This window comes from Ascaphus truei, chromosome 15 (genome assembly GCF_040206685.1).
Source record: "Ascaphus truei isolate aAscTru1 chromosome 15, aAscTru1.hap1, whole genome shotgun sequence".
In the NCBI taxonomy this organism is placed as follows: domain Eukaryota; kingdom Metazoa; phylum Chordata; class Amphibia; order Anura; family Ascaphidae; genus Ascaphus; species Ascaphus truei.
In genome coordinates, this window is record NC_134497.1 from 25224261 (window position 1) to 25246518 (window position 22258).

At 46.4% G+C, this 22258-nt stretch overlaps 1 protein-coding gene across 1 annotated transcript; it reads right to left on the minus strand.

The window, feature by feature from the left end:
• Window positions 1-462: 462 nt before the first annotated feature.
• On the minus strand, window positions 463-14066 carry LOC142466697 (uncharacterized). The gene is made up of 4 exons (XM_075572008.1): window positions 13981-14066; window positions 9618-9797; window positions 4688-4870; window positions 463-2568 (listed from the first exon to the last, which is right to left on the minus strand). The coding sequence occupies exon 4, from the start codon at window positions 2466-2468 to the stop codon at window positions 702-704; it is 1767 nt and encodes a 588-aa protein (XP_075428123.1). The 5' UTR covers window positions 2469-2568; window positions 4688-4870; window positions 9618-9797; window positions 13981-14066; the 3' UTR covers window positions 463-701.
• Between the last annotated feature and the right edge of the window lie 8192 nt (window positions 14067-22258).

A 22258-nucleotide genomic window follows, 5' to 3' on the forward strand; every position in this document is an offset into this window, starting at 1 on the left:
TGTGATTAGGTCACCTAGAGAGAGTGTAAAGAGAAAAGAGAAGGGGTCCCAGGACCGAGCCCTGGGGTACCCCCACAGAGAGATTGATAGAGGATGAGGAGGTGTTAGCAAAAGAGACACTGAAAGCACGATGGGAGAGGTAAGAGGAGATCCAGAATAGAGCTTAGTTCCAAATACCAAGAGTATGGAGAATGTGAAGGAGAAGAGGGTGGTCCATTGTGACACCTTCATTATTAAGGCCTGCACACTACTCTTACCCTAAAAAAACACACCTTAATCCCTTACCCTAAAACCCCCTACCCTAAACCCCTTAAATTAACCCCCTACCCAAAACAGTAATAAAACTTACCTTAGAAGCAGCTGGTGGCGGAGGGTCTGTCTGCAGCCTAATGCCGACGGCAAATTGGTCGCAGCAAAACTATTCTGATTCACAGCTAAGTGAGGCAACAGACCTCATCAGGGTAATGGGGAATGCACATTTTATTAGAACAAACAGCATGGAAATATAAAATATTATTAAGAACAACATTTTTCTTTAAATAAAACTACAATAAGAATGATACAAATAACCTGCATTTAAAAAGTTATAACTTTTAAATCTTTTAAAACGCTCATTTTATGCAACATAAACTAAAGTCCCTTTTCATCGCAATTTAGCGTAACACACGTGTGCACTTATATGTGAGCGTCTTAGTCGCTGGTTATCCCAAAACATGCCTGGCTTTAGAGATAGGTCTCTCCCCTGTGTGTGTCCTCTTGTGTCTCCTCAGGCTGGATAACTGACCAAATCCCTTCCCACATTCCCCACATACATGCGGTCTCTCCCCTGTGTGTGTCGTCTTGTGTGTGTTCAGGCTGGATAACTGACCAAATCCCTTCCCACATTCAACACATACATACGGTCTCTCCCCTGTGTGTGTCCTCTTGTGTGTTTCCAGGGTGGATGAATCACTAAATCCCTTCCCACATTCCCCACATACATGCGGTCTCTCCCCTGTGTGTGTCCTTTTGTGTATATTCAGGTGGGATAACTGACCAAATCCCTTCCCACATTCCCCACATACATGCGGTCTCTCCCCTGTGTGTGTCGTCTTGTGTGTGTTCAGGCTGGATAACTGACCAAATCCCATCCCACATTCAACACATACATATGGTCTCTCCCCTGTGTGTGTCCTCTTGTGTGTTTCCAGGGTGGATGAATGACTAAATCCCTTCCCACATTCCCCACATGCATATGGTCTCTCCCCTGTGTGTGTCCTCTTGTGTCTCCTCAGGCTGGATAACTGACCAAATCCCTTCCCACATTCCCCACATACATGCGGTCTCTCCCCTGTGTGTGTCGTCTTGTGTGTGTTCAGGCTGGATAACTGACCAAATCCCTTCCCACATTCAACACATACATACGGTCTCTCCCCTGTGTGTATCCTCTTGTGTTTCCTCATGCTGGATGACACAATAAATTCCTTCCCACATTCCCCACATACATGCAGTCTCTCCCCTGTGTGTATCATCTTGTGTGTGTTAAGGCTGGATAAGTGACCAAATCCTTTCCCACATTCCCCACATACATACGGTCTCTCCCCTGTGTGTGTCCTCTTGTGTGTTTCCAGGGTGGATGAATCACTAAATCCCTTCCCACATTCCCCACATACATGCGGTCTCTCTCCTGTGTGTGTCCTTTTGTGTATATTCAGGTGGGATAACTGACTAAATCCCTTCCCACATTCCCCACATGCATATGGTCTCTCCCCTGTGTGTGTCCTCTTGTGTGTTTCCAGGGTGGATGAATCACTAAATCCCTTCCCACATTCCCCACATACATGCAGTCTCTCCCCGGTGTGTGTCCTTTTGTGTATATTCAGGTGTGATAACCGCCTAAATCTCTTCCCACATTCCCCACATACATGCAGTTTCTCCCCTGTGTGTGTCCTCTTGTGTGTGTTCAAGTTGAATAACCAACTAAATCCCTTCCCACATTCCCCACATACATGCGGTCTCTCCCCTGTGTGTGTCATCTTGTGTCTGTTCAGGCTGGATAAGTCACTAAATCCCTTCCCACATTCCCCACATACATGCGGTCTCTCTCCTGTGTGTGTCCTCATGTGTGTGTTCAAGTTGGATAACTGACTAAATCCCTTCCCACATTCCCCACATACATGCGGTCTCTCTCCTGTGTGTGTCCTCATGTGTGTGTTCAAGTCGGATAAGTGACTAAATCCCTTCCCACATTCCCCACATACATGCCGTCTCTCCCCAGTCTGTGTTCTCTTCTGTGCATTCTGGTCTGATAACCAAGTCAGACTCTTCACACTTTCTCCAAGATCTTTTCCGGTGGCAGCAGCTAACATATATGTTTTGGAATGAGAAGCAGTCACATTGTTTGTTAATTGCCTTGACTGGTTGAAATATGCATTTTCTGCCATATTTATTGGAATGTTGCAAGATTGTTCTGTCCTCATCTTTTCCATGTACTCATTTGGGTGTTTGAACTTCAGATGTTTGCGGAGGTAATCCTGACTGCTAAAGGCAGCTTTGCTGTGTTGGCATGGGTGGATTATTGGTGCTTGTCTTTGTAAAAAAAAAAAAAAAAAAAAAGTCACTGTTACACAAACTGTATTACAAAAGGTCATGCAGGAGAGGTAAGTTGGCATATCACAAAATGTTCAGGATGAAAGTAAACTGTAGATCTACATTGTAAAAATGAAGGGTTTAGCAGAACATGTGCAGCATTAGGGCCGGGAGAGTAGATGTAGTGGATCATACATTTAAAGTGGATCATAATATTTAACGATTTAAAAGGAAATCTCACTAGCTGCAAAACACCAATTAGAGTGACAGAAATGTTTTCAAATCCTTTGATAGATAGTAAGTCGATAGTTTCAGTTGTGATGGTATAATTAAAAATTGTTTGTACAATGAATAGAATACATGTCTCATTAGATGCTCACATATCAGTAACCGGGTGTTCCCGTTACCGCACCATGTAGCAGGTCTCTATTAGTTATAGGATGACCCAACTTTCTGCTAAATCAGGAACCAAATGCACATTTATTGTATTTTAATATATACAATGGTGGTGGGGATAATACAAAAATGATGCAAAATCATGAAATGTGATTTAAAAAAAAGGAATGTGATTCATTCCCTTTAAGGTGACATCCCAGCACCCAAAAAAAGGGCATTCATCACATGGTACATCCACCAACTCCCTTCATTACCTTAGCGGTTAGCCACTGAGGGGGGGTTATTAATGTATTTTAATATTGTTGATCTATTTATTTATTTATTACGGGGTTACCATTTATCTCCAATGTGGATATTCTGCCCCCCCACCCCCCTGTTGAAAGGACCTAGTTATCCACAGTAATAATCAATGGTTTTACGTGTAATCTGTATATTGAATGTTCTTTTTGTTTTGTTTAAAACATGTATGTATTTTGTGTTAATGTTTAAAACCACATTTGTCTAATAGGGATATTGGGCATTAGTCTAGAAGGGGGGCGTTGGTAGGGGATCTTGGTAATGACAGTAGTTGCCCCGGGGAGGGTGGTGAGGCTTCCCATGGGGGTTGGGGGGGAAGTGGTGGTGAAATGGGTTAACCCCTTACTTACCTTAGCGACTAGAATGGCAATGCTTTACTGGCCACTAACGGGGTCAACAGGGTTAGGTAATGTTTTTCTAAATAAAGTATTAACCCCTTTGGTGCCTGTGGTATACCTTGGGTTAATGTTATTTTGATTATAGGTTTATGTAATAGTAGACATTACAGAAGGCTATGATAGAAATATTAACCTAATGCGCACACATTATTAACAGTCACGTTAATTCCCATATCGTGAGATTGGCCTAAATATCACACCATTAAACTATTACCACAATCTTGATATATACCACCTTAAAATTGCAGTAATAACACCAGTTAGTTTATTATTTCCCCGTGTGCGATATTATCGCCACTTTAATAGAATTTGATGTATCTGAGCCGTAGGGGTTTGGTTTATGCCTGCGGGACAAACTAAGAACTAACCATGCTTTACTAGCCACTAAGGTAGCAAAGGGGGATAGATAGTGTAGTGTAATGAGTATATTATCCCCTGTGTGGTCAGCTAGTCATGGAAATCGATGACTAGTTGACCCGTGGACTACTTAGGGGTTAATATGTACTGAAATGTATTTTAACACCTATTTTATTATCTATTCCATGTTGGTTTAGCTCATCTTGCCTATGTTTATAATGGGTAGTATACTGGCCATTATATACATAGAAAAGACAGGGCTAACACCAGCCTGGAGTAGGTGATAAAATATTTGCGGTATTTCTGCTGTTCCTCCTGTTCCGATAAATATCAGAACTTGATGTATGGTAGTCTTCACTTGAAAATGCGGTATTATGCCTGTGTTGTATCGGATCTGATGCTTTTAACGGGTCCGATAAAAAGTGCTTTATTTTTGGCGCTTGCAACACTGATTCATTGCACGATAAGGCACTTTTTTATATGGGCAGTAAATGGCATTTTTGGTTACTGCAGCTTGATGTATCCGGCCCTTTGACTCAAGTCAGGTTTAGTGATATTAAGTTCTAGTTGACCCGTAATGGTGTATGCAGATCTATCATTATTTGCAATTTACCATCAGTAATAAGACAATAGAGATGTAAAAACCACACAACACACATATTCCTGATTACCTTGTCCTGGCGCGTTACTTTTCCACAGCATACCCCCTTGATACCAAGCTCCTTCCCATATTCATCTCCAGACCAGGCGCTCTGTGTGTGGGGGGAGGTCTGTGCAGGTTCTGTAGTAGATTTTCCTGTAACTGCAACGTCACAAGGTTCTCTTCTTCCTCGTTACTCGCACAATTTACAAACCTAAAATTGGGACAGTTAGTGAGGTCTCAAAGTAATGTCTATTTTATAAAGGAAGAGCTGAAAAAGATACAAGTTGATAATAATGTGACTCGTCTTCTCTTTCTTCTCTACAGTTTTTGAGAACAGAAGTTAATGGAGATTAATGTACATACGATGGCTCACTTGTATGTACCCACATTTTAATTCAAATGGGAGCCACGGGCCACACCAGTGACTACTTTCTTATTACTTAAAAATACGTTCGTCCTTTAATAGCAAACATACCTCTTAGGAGGGGGCTGGGCACCTTCAGCTGCATGCAGGGTGCTCAAATATATCAGCCAGGGGTACGTTTGCTATTTAAAAACTTTTGTGCATTGTGCTAGAATAGCGCAGCCCCATGTGAGGAGCTACTGGGGATGGAAGCGCTCCGATCGCGAGCACATATCCCGCCCCTATGACGTGATGACGAGGAGGACGAACGTATTCCATGATCCATATTTGTGGATGTTTCATGTAAACAGGCACTACTTGTGCACTGTTATAGCAGCTACTGACTTTGTTTCCTATACTGCATGCATACATGATACTCTACGATCCATACCTATGGATCTCACATGTAAACAGGCACTACTTGTGCACTGTTAAAGCAGCTACTGATACTCCTAAGATTTATTTAGTCTTGTGACACCTGGCATACGCAGGTGCTCACTGTGACTACTTACCACAGAGCGCATCTGTCCACACCCTTACTGAGGGTACTTATTATATTACTCACCATATAACTGTGGTGGGGACATTAGTACTACTCTAGCTATCTTGGGCAGCTGTGTATGCTACTATTACTGTTCCAAGGAGTACAGACAGTATAGCGACCACTATCTAGTATTCATTCGTCCTATTTTAAATTCGCTGTATACTGGCTCATAAGAGTATTTCACTTGATCCACAGCGTTCCCCCCAATATTTTATCATTCTGAGTTACGACTCAAATAAAAAAAAATTTATTCACTCACTCCTCCCATTCAACACATGGTTCCTAGGCACACCTGTAAATATATACAGTAGTGTGTAAGTGCTCTCCTTGGGGTTCTTTTTCTTTCGTTGCTATATTAGTCAAACACATAAATGTTCCTGGGGAAATACAGAACAGGATTTCTTTCCCAATACACAAATAAGTAAAACAGTTGTTTTAACCCTTTGAGTGACGGAGGGGTCACGTGATCCCTCCCTCACTGATGACAGAACGGATGGGGAGACCCCCTCCCTTCTATCCCACGTAGTGATAGATCCGTCCTGCCCTGCACAGGAGCACAGAATGTCATCTCCCCTAGGAAAAACCAGCAGGATTACTATGACGTAGCTATTACGTCATGGGGCCAGACGCAGTGACATAGCAACTACATCAAAAGGGCACCCAAAGGGTTTAATGGTGATTTTATCCTTTTCAAGGAAATCCAGTCCCTGACACAAAATCTGTCTTCCTACAGACACTTTTTTACAACCCATGGTAAAGAAACTGCCTTCTCACCTCAGAGACACAACACAGGTGTTACATATATTGAAAGAAGTAATCTGGGAACAGAATTATGTCTTGGCAACCTGTGATGTTTCCTCCTTTATATACTAGCATCGGACATCAGCAGGGATGTGAGGCCATTGCCTATAGTCTGAATAAGTATGAAGACATGCAAACCAACCAGGTAGACTTTTTACTGGAGGGCATAGCCTTCATTTTAACCCACAATATGTTTTGGTTTGAGGGTGACCACTACCTCCAGGTTAGAGGAACTGCGATGGGTACCAGGTTTGCACCTAGCTACGCCAATCTCTTTTTGGGTTGGTGGGAGGACCATACCACCTGGTCCAATCCCAGCTATGGTGCAAGCCTGGTACTCTATTGCCGCTACATAGATCATATCCTCATAATCTGGAAGGGCAGTCAAGAGGAACTACAAACTTTCTTTGAGGAGATCAATTTAAATGACCTCAATTTGCAGTTCGCTCACAAAATGAGTACTAGAAGTGTGGAGTTTTTAGATCTAGAAATTTTCATAGAAGATAATCAGATCCACACCAGGATCTTTAAGGAAGTGAACTGCAACAATTACATCACGGCCAACAGTTGCCATAAACCCACATGACTCAGTAATATTCCAACGTGTAAAGTGGAACTGCTCTAAGAAACAGGACTATGAGGGTCAGGCTTCCCTTTTGAAAGAGAGATTCCTGGAAAAGAACTACAAATCAAGGACAATCGATGCTGCAATAGAAAAGGTAGATAGGATTGATAGGTCTGATATGTTGATATATAAAAACAAGACAACATATCCGGGAGTAGAAAAACCTTTTATTCCTTTCATTACAGATACTGCCGGCGCCAATTCAAACCGTGTAGTGTAAAGTCCAAATCAAAGTCCTTTGGTGATGGTGATAAGCAAATTGCAGATTTTCTCCAAGACGTGACGTGATATGTGAAAAAATAAAGAGAAAATTATAGTGCAGTATGTCAAAATGAGGACATAAAAACATATAACACTAACAACATATAACAAACAAGACAGACTCACAACAACAACTAGCCAGACAGAAAATAATAAAAAAGCTATTTATTAACAACTAATGCAGGATTCTGGAGGGTTTCACACACTAATCCGGGGGGGCAAAATCGTTACCCTACTCACAGGATGCAGGATGTTTGAAAGCAGCAGGACTGGAAGCACTTTCTGTGGATCCAAGATGGCGACCGGAGCTCACTCTCTGGCGTCCCCACGTGTGGCAGATGCTGTGTGGATGCTGTATGGATCTCCAGGGGCGCTGGAACAGTGATGCTGCTGTGCGTGTCACGCTCTCTCTCCTGCCGGTTTCCAATTCTCCTACTCTCCTGCTACCCAGCCGTGCGGTATACTCTCCACGAATCGATTGCTTCTAAAAAACTAATCTTCCCAACGCGTTTCGTGCGCATGCGCGCACTTCTTCAAGGGATGTCAAGGGATGTCACATCCCTTGAAGAAGTGCGCGCATGCGCACGAAACGCGTTGGGAAGATTCGTTTTTTAGAAGCAATCGATTCGTGGAGAGTATACCGCACGGCTGGGTAGCAGGAGAGTAGGAGAATTGGAAACCGGCAGGAGGAGAGAGCGTGACATGCACAGCAGCATCACTGTTCCAGCGCCCCTGGAGATCCATACAGCATCCACACAGCATCTGCCACACGTGGGGACGCCAGAGAGTGAGCTCCGGTCGCCATCTTGGATCCACAGAAAGTGCTTCCAGTCCTGCTGCTTTCAAACATCCTGCATCCTGTGAGTAGGGTAACGATTTTGCCCCCCCGGATTAGTGTGTGAAACCCTCCAGAATCCTGCATTAGTTGTTAATAAATAGCTTTTTTATTATTTTCTGTCTGGCTAGTTGTTGTTGTGAGTCTGTCTTGTTTGTTATATGTTGTTAGTGTTATATGTTTTTATGTCCTCATTTTGACATACTGCACTATAATTTTCTCTTTATTTTTTCACATATCACGTCATGTCTTGGAGAAAATCTGCAATTTGCTTATCACCATCACCAAAGGACTTTGATTTGGACTTTACACTACACGGTTTGAATTGGCGCCGGCAGTATCTTTTTTCTTTCTATGCTAAGTTACTGACTGTACAGTCAGTTTTTGTCTGGCTGCCATCATTTAATAATTGTGTGTTTTAGCGCTGTTTTGCACCGTCTTTTCTGTTTTTGTTCCTTTCATTACAGCATACAGCAAACAGTCAAAGAAAGTAAAGGGAATCCTGAGCAAGCATTGGCATATATTACAGCAGGACCAATGGCTTAAGGATGTCATTAGTGAGAAACCTGACGTCTAATTTTCAAGGGCCCCAAACTTGAAGTAAAAGCGGGTACCCAGTTTTCTGGCCACTACAAAACATGAAAGCTGGCTAAGTAGAGCCCCAAAGGGCTTTTTCAAATGCTTGAACTGCAAAGCAACAAAAATCAGGAAACAAAAATGAAAGTATTTATATGCACTGCTACATTCACAAATTTTGAAATAAAATCTAATATTTCATGCAATGGCAAGGGTGTTGTGTATGTACTAGAGTGGAGTTGCCATTTGCAATACGTGGGCAGAACAACACGGAAATTGAAAACTAGAATCAGCGAACATATTAGGAATATAACTATAGGGTTAGGGACCCATACTGTTTCAAAGCATTACAAAATAAAACACCAACAAGATCCAAAATGTTTGAAAATGTGGGGCCTAGAGCATGTGTTACATGATTGGAGAGGGGGAGATTTTACAAAAAAAAAATCTACACATGAAAAACATTTTGGATTTTCACCCTGCAAACACTGGCACCCAAAGGGTTACATTACGACATTTGCAGCCCTTCTCTAGCATGTATGCTTAGTCCCTATCAGAAGTGAAGATCCTAGGTGTGTTTTCTATGCTTATATTGTATTTTTCACCTCAGCTGGGACCTCTGCAATGCTACTGGCATGTTATCTTTAACCCATAGGGTTACATTGCAGTAGGGACCCTGCCCTTTTCCTCTACCAAGTGAGATATATGTTCCATATGGATACAGATGTTATACTGGGACCCCTTTTCTTTTTATGGTATGTATCAGTTTTATTAATTTTATTTGAGTGGCTATAGAGGTTCTTTTACTATTTTAAAGAACAGTCTGCAACAATCAATTTCACTCACATTTTGAATAATCAAAGACTTAATTGAGGACGCTGTATAAAAGGACTCCTAACCCATGCATACTTACATCACTGAGGAAGGCATTGCTGAAACGCGTCTGATGTGTTTCGGGCGCTCACAGCCACCATATTTGTCTGAGAGCAGAGCTAATTCCTCACACAGTCGTCGGAGCCTGGTCACATGCGCTCGTGCACGTCTGGAGCAGGAGAGGAGACGCAGCCTGCAGAGAGGCCGGTGGAACACCACACTGCAAGGAAATCAACAGAGGACGAGTGAAGGAAGATCTGCCTAACAAGGACAACAGGAGCTGGCAAGCTAAGCACTAATGCACTGCTGTATAGCTCGTTTGTGAGTGTTCCTACTTTTTATCTTTTCCTGTAATAAACGTTATTATGCCATGTACCTCTCTCTTTTCTTTTCTTAAAGTGGAACAAGTGTGAAGATATACACCTATCATCCGGATCAAGTTAACCTTTGGATACTTTCCCCAAAGTGGACTTACTTTGCGGGACATTTTCACTTGGACATTTGTTTATGTAAGTGCACTATTTACAGAGATTGGATATATTTTGCACTATATATAGCAGGCCTGCACAACATACGGCCCGCGGGCCGCATGCGGCCCGCCTGGCCTCTCTGTGCGGCCCGCGATGAATCCGGCCGGGCAACAAATTAATTAAATAAATAAAAAAAAAGTTTTAAAAAATGGCGCCGATTCCCTGCAGTCCCGGCGCCCATGCGCAGGGCCCGCTCCCCCCCCCTCGCAACTTGGGATGGAGGGGAATCCTCTGCAGCCGCTCCCCCCCCCCTGCTCCCAACGTGGGGCGGAAGGGGAAGCAACACGCAGCTCCTCTGCGGGCCCGCTCCCCCCCCTGCTCCCAATGTGGGGCGGAAGGGGAAGCAACACGCAGCTCCTCTGCGGGCCCGCTCCCCCCCCCTGCTCCCAACGTGGGGCGGAGCGGGAAGTAATAATTAATAAGTTAATTCAGCTCCTCCTGCGGCCTGCTTCTCACCGCTTCCCTCCGCGGCCAGCTTCCCGCGTCCCCCACGAGCTCACCTCCCGTGCCCTCCTCCCCCCAGCCCGCGCCCCCAAGCCCACCTCCCGTCCCGGGCAGCTGCCGCAGGGATATCGGGGGCAGGAGGGGAAAGCGTCCGGCGGCAACCTGCAACCACCTGGTCACTGTCACCCAGTCACTGTTAGTCACTGTCTCCCACCCAGTCACTGTTAGTCACCGTCTCCCACCCAGTCACTGTTAGTCACCGTCTCCCACCCAGTCACTGTTAGTCACCGTCTCCCACCCAGTCACTGTTAGTCACCGTCTCCCACCCAGTCACTGTTAGTCACCGTCTCCCACCCAGTCACTGTTAGTCACCGTCTCCCACCCAGTCACTGTTAGTCACTGTCTCCCACCCAGTCACTGTTAGTCACTGTCTCCCACCCAGTCACTGTTAGTCACTGTCTCCCACCCAGTCACTGTTAGTCACTGTCTCCCACCCAGTTACTGTTAGTCATTGTCTCCCACCCACCCAGTCACTGTCTCCCACCCACCCAGTCACTGTCTCCCACCCACCCAGTCACCCACCCAGTCACTGTCACCCAGTCACTGTCTCGCACCCAGTCACTGTCTCCCACCCACCCAGTCACTGTCACCCACCCAGTCACTGTCACCCACCCAGTCACTGTCACCCAGTCACTGTCTCGCACCCAGTCACTGTCTCACACCCAGTCCCTGTCACCCAGTCACCCACCCAGTCACTGTCTCCCACCCAGTCACTGTCTCCCACCCAGTCACTGTTTCCCACCCAGTCACTGCCACCCACAAAGTCACTGTCACCACCCACCCAGTCACTGTGACCCACCCACCGTCAAGTCACTGTCACCACCCACCCAGTTACTGTCACCAAGAGTCACTGTCACCAAGTCACTGACAACCCAGTCACTGTCACCACCCACCCAGTCACTGTCACCAAGTCACTGTCACCACCCTCCCACCCACCCAGTCACTGTCTCCCACCCACCCAGTCACTGTCTCCCACCCACCGTCCTTCACCCAAGGGGGGAGAGTGATGCGAGGTGCAAGGAGGGAGAGTGATGTGAGGTGCAAGGGGGGAGAGTGATGTGAGGTGCAAAGGGGGAGAGTGATGTGAGGTGCAAGGGGGGAGAGTGATGTGAGCTGCAAGGGGGGAGAGTGATGTGAGCTGCAAGGGGGGAGAGTGATGTGAGCTGCAAGGGGGGAGAGTGATGTGAGCTGCAAGGGGGGGAGGGATGTGAGCTGCAAGGAGGGAGAGGGATGTGAGCTGCAAGGAGGGAGAGGGATGTGAGCTGTAAGGAGGGAGAGGGATATGAGCTGCAAGGGGGGAGAGGGATGTGAAGTGCAGGGAGGGTGGGATGTGTGTGGTGTGCAGGGGGGTATTGTGTGTTTGATGTGGAGGGGGGGTATTATGTGTGTGGGTGAGGGGGAGAGATGGGGGTATGAGAGATAGATGGGGAGTATCGCAAAGGTTGATAGTGTTGGGTTCTGGGGGAGATATGAGGATGATGATGAAGGGTGCTGGGGGAGATATGAGGATGATGATGAGGGGTGCTGGGGGAGATATGATGATGATGATGATGATGGTGATAGGTGCTGGAGGAGAAATGATGATGATGATTTTACCCAATTTTTTTTTTCCTTGGAGCAGTTCGGCCCTTCGCACTTTACGAGTTGTGCAGGCCTGATATATAGGATAGTTGTGTTTTATAGGTGTCAAACACATAGTGGTTTTGCACATTAGGGCACATTTTTACCCACGCGCTGGTATTCCTTTTTCCTTTGTAGTGATAGATCCGTCCTGCCCTGCACAGGAGCACAGAATGTAATCTCCCCTAGGAAAACCAGCAGGATTACTATGACATAGCTATTTCATCATGGGGCCAGACGCGGTGTCATAGCAACTACATCAAAAGGCACCCAAAGGGCTAAATGGTGATTTTATCCTTTTCAATTAAATTTTGTACTCTAAGTGGTTTCAAGTTTTCCCACCGCTAGGTTGGATTTAAAGAAGCAGTTCAAGCTGCCTTTAAAAAAAATACAAATATATACGTTTCCCTTCAATATGCGCATCAATGCAATCTCAACACTGACAAGTGATTAGCTAAGTTGCCGATCGATCCGTTCTCCTGTAATCAATCGGCGAAGATTCAGCCCCTGTAATCAATCGGCGAAGATTCAGCTTGAGGGTTCAATAAATCACTGTGTAATGCAGTCAGTGGGACACATATTTATATTCATATGCGTTCCACTGATGTGTGCTCGCTCCCGAGCCCTGGTCCTGTCTCATGGGGCTTCTCCAGCAGCAGCAGCAGAATCTCCCTGTCGAAGTAAGTATTGTGACACGAAACGAGTAGGATGGAGCTATCCCTAACCGTGAGTGGAGGCACCAGGAGTTCGGCGCCCGGCAGTGTCGTCGTCAGGAGAGACAGTGTGAGGAGTCACGGCTGTGAATTGAGGAGAGCAGTGCAACACTGATCTCAGCTGCCGGATACCACTCAGGAGGCTCAAGCCGCGGCGGTAATTTGTGTCGTGCAACACGTGCAGACACACTGTTAGTGTGATTATATTATATGTGTGTATTAACAAATGTTTTAAATCAGTACTACACTAGGTACGTTTTATTTAACTTTATTTTGGGAGAATCACGCATTGTTGGAGATCCTGGAGAAGGAATGCAGGTGTGGACCTGATCAAGCGCAGGGGAAGGGATTAAAGATACTAATTTTTTGCCAGTGATCAACTTCATTCCTGTAAGCAGGCAGCTGTCAGGGTGAAACTGGCCTCACAATCAAAGGTGCTGCGCAATGATTTGCCCCCTTTATATCCATAGGAAACACTGTTAGGAGGAAAGACATGTCTAAAGCCATCGACGTGGATAACAGGACTGGTTTTCATTACCATATAAAGGACTGGTATTGTACTGTTCTGTTCCTTTTGCACCTGGGACTTGATTTGTGTGTTCAAGTTCTGTATTTGACAAGTTTTGGAAGACTTGTCTGTCTTGTCCTTAAGGCTGCCATTTCTTCAATCTTGGACTGATCTATTACACTCCTTTGATTGGGACTTTATTTCAATGCTTTCAACTTGTTGATCTAAGAGTTTCCCATTTATTTTTGGGAGAAGTTATTAAGATCAAACCCACAGTCGGTATTATGTATAGACGTGGGGTCTCTGTATTTGGGGTCGGTCACATCCTTCACCTTTTAGGTATAGCTTTGAGTACACTAGGCACGTTTGCCCAACAGGTATTTTTTAGGCTAAGCGCTTTGTGTAAGTAAATAGTTATTTTATTGCAGTATAAGGTGTATGGTCTGAGGAGAGGACGTGTCTGTCCTGAAACGCCACGTGTTTGCATATACCTGCTCTGATGCTTTGAATACAAAGTAAGTTACTTACAGAAAAGGCTCCTGTGTGCTTCCTGTACCACTTAATTTCTTCAAGTCTTCTCTTTCCCGGAAGTGGAGACACTGACTACATCCAGGTCACAGCTCTGTGTCCTACTGCGCATGCTCACACTAAGGGGATCATGGGAGTTGTAGTTTTTAGACTTCAAACCGGATCACGTGTCACATACTGTGTAGATTAGAAACAAGACAGTAACATTTCCCAGGCACGGTGCTAGGGAAAGATAGTTTCTTCTGCATGTAGATGTGTATACTCCTCCTTGTCCTTAATATATCTCAGTAAAGCTGCTTCAGTTCCTCCCTTTTGGTCAATGTTGATAAGAAGGAGGTAACCGGGATATGACATAACCCAATGCTCTCTCTGTGTCTCTCACAGAGGGCTGGGGCAGCACAGGCAGGGCTCAGATTGTCCTGATTTCATCATTTACTTTATTTTGCAAGTTAATAACAAATTCCCCCCAAGCTCCCTCACACAGAGTCTTTTCCGCCCCCCCCCCCCCCACTCAGCACACAGAGCCCGCCACCTTCTCTCCACAGAGCCCCCCAGCTTCCCACCCAGAGCCCCCCCTGCCCCCTCTCAAAGAGGCCCCCGTGGATCTGAGATTGAACAGAGCGGAGCTGCAAAGTGCTTCATAAGAACCCTGACCCTGCATTCTGCCTGGCCCCAAATAACACTCTCACACCATGTTTGTTGGACCTAATAAAGGGGCAATAAATGAGGGGAGGGGGGGGGGGGGGGGGGAGGGGAAGAAATTATGATTTTGGTCTTTTTTTTTTTTGGTTCTTAATCATTAAATATGTAATTAACTATTAAAAAGCTTCTGCTAGGGAGCTCCCGGGACCCTCATAGCCTAAAACATTCAGAAGCTAATTTCCCCTGCAGCTTTCTCACGTTACACAAACGGACCACGTAGTTAAATCTCCAGACATGTCTAAGGCTGAGGCCCCGCTGCATCAGACAGCACGTCCGCACTGCATACAGGCGGCGCATAGAGAGACACTTCACTGCTATCTGCAGTCCATTAGGTCTGCAGGAGAGGGAGGGAGGGTGTGGGTCTGGGGGGTTGTGGGTCCAGGAGGAGAGGGGAGGGGTGATACAAGGAGGCAGATAGATCAGGTGCTGTAAAGTTCCCCCCTCCCCCATGTGTGTGTTATAGAGGAGGGGGAGATACACCGGGGCTGTACATACATACATACATACACACACACAGAAAGGTATAGCCCCCAGTACTGATAGGCTCACCAGCGTGCCACGTCACCGCTCGGGATCACAATCCTCTTGCATCCCCTGCCGGCTGACACGTCACAGTGCGTAGTGAACCTTGCAGTGAGGAGGGACTGGGGCCGGCTCGGGAGGAAGTCAGGAGCTGGTGAGTGATGCGCATGCGACCGCACGCGCAGTCCGATATAGCGGGACCGCAGCCTAACAAGATAAAAAAACTGACCGTTCAGGATGTCTCACGATATTTCTCGCCACCACAGCACGGGTCAAGCACAGCCCCTGGAGAGCAGGATGGCGCAGTGTAACGCACTCCAACAAACAAAGACTGAGATCGGCCAATCATAGGCTATGTTGCGGGGGGCGAAATCACACGCACTTATCTAGAAGTGCTCCTCACAGCAATGCATGAAAAGCTGCATCAGTCCCTACAGATGGATTTGAAAACTGCTGTGGGCGAACTGAAGGAGTAAATAAATGGCCTCTCTCAGAGGACAACAGAATTGTGAGGCCCTACAACTACAGATGGCGGCGAATTATGAATTCATAAGCAGAAGAGTACCATCTACCTGTTGCCGAACCCATGCCTGAATCACGACAATGCTGCCTTCTCCGATCCTGATCTTGTCTTGTCTTCAGACTACGCTGCCTTCTCCAGTCTGGACCCCGGCTTGTTTGACCATGAACTTTGCACTCCGGATCCGGCTCCGAGGCCTAAGGTTGGTGATTATGTAACCCCACCTCAGCCCTGCGGTCCAGTCCCGGTTTGTGTAAAGCACATCCGTGACAGTATACTCGGCCCCACAAACTCAGACCGTGCTGTGGTGAGGGTGGGACTATTCCTGTCTGAATTGCTGTCTGCTAACCGGTCCCAGTCTGAAACTCAGTTCCTGTTTGAAATGCTGCCCCTGCCTGAAAACCAGTCCCTGTTTATAGGCTTAACTCCGTCTGAAAGACAGCTCCATAAAGAACTCCTTATTAAGGCCCAGCACCTCAGAGAGTTCAAACAGAGCCTGGCCTCCTGTGTTCCTTCTCCTGGCTCCCCTGTGACTTGGGAAAACGTGGATCCTGTGGGACTGGCACAGGCTCAAAATACGCGTCATGAACTGTCCCTATCTTTGGACCAGTATATAAGAGAGCAGGAACCTATCCTCGCCTGAAATGCTGTTACTGGACTGCTCCCCTGCTCTACTAGTCCTGTTACTAAATCCATGGGGTTACTGTCCCCTCCTGAGAATTGTCAAACTAACTCTCTGTCGCTGCCACCTCAGGATAGCCCAACTGATTTGGTGCCCCTATAGCCTAAAAAAGAAATTGCCACGGTCCCTGTTACTGACGTCCCCTTTCTTTCCTCTGACCCTCTGTCGCGGCCTCGGCCTCCTAAGGAAGAATCTGCCACGGCCCCTAGCCCTGATTTAACCTCCCTGTGTTCAGACCCCGAGGTTATGCCTGCTTTAACCCCTGCTAGTCAGCTCTGCAAGGCTCCCATTGTAGATTCCTGTATTGCACAAGCCGATGTTACTCTTCTAGTATCAAAGTATGAACCTTTTCTGCCCTCACTTTCTAAGTAAGAATTCCTGCACTCAGACCCTCCTGCAATGCCTGCTTTAACCCCTGTTAGTCAGCTCTGTGAGGCAAACCTCCCTTTCTCTGATTCTCAGGCACTGCCTGTCTTAACCCTTGCCAGTTCACTTACTTCTAAGTTCACAAGCAGACTTTGCACCTTGTACTTCTCCTTAGGTTTAAGTAGATGAGCCTGTTGAGGTACATTCCTTTCCCTCCCCTGTCCCAGCTAGGGTTCCTACCGCTGGGTTCCCTGAGAATGCTTCTGTAATATTGGTTCCTTTAAAAGGAGATTTTCAGGAACCCACCTCAGCCGAAAACCAGCATGCAGATTCTCTTTTCTCTGATCCTCTAGTACTCAACCCTTAGGGTTAACCCTTGCCAGTCCTCAACCCTTAGGATTAAAAGCAGACCTTGTACTTTACGCCTCTCCTGTGGTTGAAGCTGTTAAGCTCCCTGAAGCTTTTTCTGAAACACTGCTCCCTCGTAAAAGTGAGACTCATGTATCTGTTTCAGCCAGCACATGGATTTCCCCCTCTCTGAATCTTCCCTTGCCTGTCCCATTATTCAAAGGGGGGAAGTTCCTGCTTTGAATTATAAACCCTTTTCCGTAGAGCCTATCTGCGCTGTTGGACTCCCTGGTGTCCCTTCCCAAGTGACCACTTCAGAGATCATTGTTCATGTTGCTGCTCCTTTAGTACAATTGGAATTCCCCTTTCCTGTTGTAGCCGTGACCCCTGATTCACCCCAAAGAACGGGAGGTTGCGCTCGCAAGAATAGTTGCAAAAGCCCGCGAAGGAGGAGAGTGCATTTGGCGGGAGAGAGAGCAGTCCCTTGACCCAGCAGCCCTGTGGGGAGGGTCAGGTGAGCGAGTCTATCCTATCGGTGGAGGAGTTGACAGAGATATAGGCAGTGTTTGCGCGCACATGGAGTCAGAGCTGTTTGGAGAGGAGAGGAGACGGAGAGACTGTGAGGGGAGGTTGACCCACCCCGGCGCAGGCCAGGTGCCCCAGGCCCAGCTAGCCCTGAGCCAACTTAGAGACAAGCTGAGCTAGGGATCGCCTTAGTAAGGTTCCTGCCCCCCCTGAGTACTGTTGGTTTTGACCGGGACTATTCTGTCGAGAGGGAGGTATGGGCTCAGATCCCTCTTGGAGTTGCCAGAGTCCGGGTGGGATCGCCCCTGACCCTAGGGAGAAAGAGAGAGATAGACCGGTGTCGACGCACAGAGACCCTTTTTGAAGATCGTGGCAGTTCCGAGCACCGGAGTGCTCGGCAGGTATTTCATCAAGTGCACCAACTGTATCTTTCATTCACCCGAGACATAGTGGCTGCGCAGTCACCCATACACACACATAGGGCCTACTGTGAGCGGGAGGACTAAGCAGTAGGATTGGACACGGGGTGGGATCACCCGGTGGCGGGTGTGGGGGTTATTGTTGGCGTCCGCCGAGTCGCAAGTTGTGGTGCGTCCGCCGTGGTGCCAGGAGATGGTGACGTCCGCCGTGGCGTGTTATATAATGTGAACCCGTATACCGGAATGTTATGGCATGTAATGTACCGTGAGTTTGACCTATCAGTAAAAGAGATTGGTTTTAGAACTTGGCTGTGTAAGTGTAATTCTTGCATATACGTCCTGCGAAGACCCACTCCCCCTTTGGCGGGATCTGTCGCAGGTGGAGGCGCTGCACCCGTTATAAATATTGCGCGCACCCCAGGCTCTCCGTGGCAGAGACTTAGGCCCTGTGAGCCAGCAGGTAACACAGCACATAGTAGCAGCTTGCTAGTGATAGGAAGCAGGGCTACACTGTCTTGGAGGATCAGCTCCTCAAGTCTGAACTCCCATGCCCACCTGCCTTTGTAAAAACCCCATTCCTTTTTTCGGTATCTAAGAGTGCTCCGTTACCCCCTGAGTTAATCTATGCCACTGTGGCGCGGGGAGGATTAATCAGGCCTAAAATAAAGGTTATACCCGGCTGATTAATCCTGACCCACAGTGGGAAGGAAGGGGTTAAACTGATTTGCTATGCATTACTGTGGTTGCCCTGTCCCAGACGTTTTTATTTCCCCATTTGCAAGCCATTCCCTGCTTGCTACTGTATGTTAAAAGTCAAAATGCATTGCTTGCTATACCCTCTAACCGACACATGATGGCGTAGGAGAGCACAACACTAGCCCTGATTGGAAAGGCGTGGCAGAAGTTTAAAAGGCTGTCTATGAGATATGAGATAGAAATCCATTACTTGCAGTTAGAATTTCAAGTACTTTACCGATACAATGTATCCGTCTCTCATTAACTCTACGACTTGAAAGACAATTGGCTTGGGAAAAGTGTCAATTGCCTTGATTACCGGGGGAACTTGTGGTCTCGAAACCGGCATTTCAATTAGAAATGCTAACTCGAGAACGAAAGCACCCAGAAACCTGATTTTTTAGTTGCAAGTAGAGTAAAACACCCAATGCACATACATATAAAAATTACAGTGATAACACAAACGGAACATGTTGTTTTAGTAAAGTGTGTAAAAGCTGCAGATTTTAAATGTAAGGCAGGATGTATTTTGTAAGTCCGAGGAGGAATTCCTTGGACATCCAGCTGTGATATGGGTGAATGAGCTGGAGGTATTTTCATGGCTGAGGTTCAAAGGGGTCTCGCTGATTTATCCCTAATTCTGATGTTGCCCCGCTAAGTACCTTAGTCATTGGGGCCCATGCAGTGTTGGATAAACCTCCTGTTGCCTCTCTAGTTTGTGCCATAAAGACTTCCCCAGCTCCTGACTTACTGATTATTAACCCCCTGACTTCCACTTGTGAGACAAACACTATATCCTCTGATTCCATTGTAGAGTTTAGTTCAGTTCCTGCCATTTCACAATCACCCACTTCAGAGACAAGCAAGGTGTCCCTTGCTTCCATTAGAAAGTCTAGCCCAGTTTCTTTCATGGATCATGCCACAGCCTCTGGGATAACTAAAAATGACATAAATCTCCTCACGGCTGGGAATAGCCTTTTTCGTTCTAATTCCCTATAACTCCACGTTTAGCCTTAAAGTCTGGGATGCCCACACCTCAAATAATACTGTCTCACGCTGATTCGCCCACAGTATTCGGGGTATCCGCTACTGACCGCTTATCTGCTACCACGAACTCAGAGGGATCGCACTTGGAAATTTCGATAATCCCGCTGCGTCCTTTTTTTCCGAAAAGTCATGTGTTCAAGATAAAAACAGAAAAGACACAGCGCACAATGCTCATAGTGCATTAAACGATATATTGACATATACAATAAGGTAGGGTAAGTAATGTGCGTACATCAAAGTGATTAATCATAAACAGTTTTGGGATAATGTTACCCAGCGCCTCAGGAAACCGGAACGAGTGTCCTCACAAGGGTTATGGCGCTGATATCTCAGATGCAGGATCCTGTTGGTAGGAAGGTAAGTAGAAAGCCTCTACAAGTTCTTTCTCCCCAGAGCACGAGTCAAACGTCAGCTGCTGTCCCATGCAGTGCTTTGCCAGAGCGAAACTCCACACCAGCTGGATACTCTCACTCCCCTCCGTGCGAAGCACTTCCGGGTCGATGACGTCACCGCGGGGGAGATCGCCGGTTCTGGCGCCGTTCAAACTCGATCAGCTCGCGTGGTGGGGTGATAGTTTAGAGGTAGAGCTCTTGACCAGTCATCCAACGCGTTTCGAAACCCGTGGGTTTCTTCATCAGGGAATAAAGTAAAGTGGTTTCGGATTAATTCTAAATACTACACGATCGTACCTCATTCGCTAAGCAATCTACTCTCATAGCCAATGGGGGAGTAGTGGAGGCGGGTAAAAGTCTCGGTTTCGCGCGTCACTGGTTGTCAATGGCAACAGAACATATACTAAAAAAAACTTTATTAACAATGACATGTCTAACCACACGCGATTGATGAAACTAAAACAAAAGGAAACAGTGTTACACATAGTAAAAACCATAATGCACGGGTGCATCACTGGCTGGGCAGACTAGGATGGCTATCCTAAAATGCAATATTGTCACAAATAAAGTAACTAAAGAAAATGAAAAGTGATCAAAGCCGATTAGTACTAAAGAGCAGCAAGATAAACAAGCAGCCTAGATTCATTATAAGGGGCATGTCCTGATAAAATGCTAAAAAGACAAAGAGACAAAAATTAAAAATTCCATATAAAACTAAAAAATGAGTTAAAAGTTTTTTTAAGGTAGTGTAAATGGATCATATAGGAACTTTAATACAGGGACCAAATGTCTATATCTTCATTTAAACCCCCTGGATACAAGGTGTTTAATTTGTGTATCCAGAAGGTTTCCTGCCTTGAAAGTTCTTTTACTCTGTCACCCCCTCTCCTATTTTTGGGTATATACTTAATACCTTTGAATAGTAGAGAGGAGGGATCACTGTTGTGGAATTGTACATAATGTTTAGAAAGGCTATGCTTCATAAACCCTATTTTAATGTTGCGCAAATGTTCTTGAATGCGCACTTTCAAAGGGCGTTTGGTACGTCCCACATAAAAAAGGCCACACGGACACTCCAATAAATAAACCACATGGTCAGTATTACAATATATAAAATCATTGATATCATGTACTTCTCCATTTATGTGTAACGGGTATTCCACCCCACCCAATCGCATATATAGTGTGGGTGAGTAGAACATGCGGTGTTACCGGTGTGGTGCGTATACCTGCAGGCTCACAGGAGGTCTGAGCCTCCGCTAGTGAGAGCCTGGGGTGAATTCTCTGGAACGTATCTTCTTTCAGCGCCTCCACCTATGTAGGATTCTAGGGAAGTGTAGAATGACCCTACATAGGAACCCACTCAGAAACCACACACACAGTGATTATATAACTAATGACTTTACTAACAAATAATAATAACCTGTGTCCCTCTCACTAGGAGACACTAACAGTGACGTCTCGCAGGACGATTCCCCAACACTAGGTGATCCCACCCAGTGTCCCAAGAACCCCACCTAATGTCCCGTACTCCTACAGAGATAGTCAATGGGTGACTGCGCAGTCACTAAGAACCTCTAGGCCTGTTGGTGCACATATGATGGTATAATACCTGCCGAGCACTTCGGTGCTCGGGTCAGCAACAATCTTCTCAAAGGGTCAGACGTGTGATGAATCCGTCTGATCCTCCACCCGAACTCCTTGCACGTGCGGACCGCTAGGGTGGTCCCACTCTGTAACCGTCTCTGTGGACCCCAACGTGGGTCCAACCGCTTCCACAGGAACAGCAGCAGCCGCTGTGTCGCTATCTATATAAGTGGTACTAACGTGACAGGAACCCTAACCTAGGGCCTGTCCCAGTAGTACAGCAACCTGTAGTGGCTTGGGGAACTCCTATGGCCGGTAGGGGGTAATGACCTGTCCCACTCCCCTAACTACCCAAGTCCCTTCAGCCTCACTACTGTCTAACTAGTCCCAGCGCCTACAGCAGCAAGCTGTAGCTCACTGGAGGCTGCAGCCA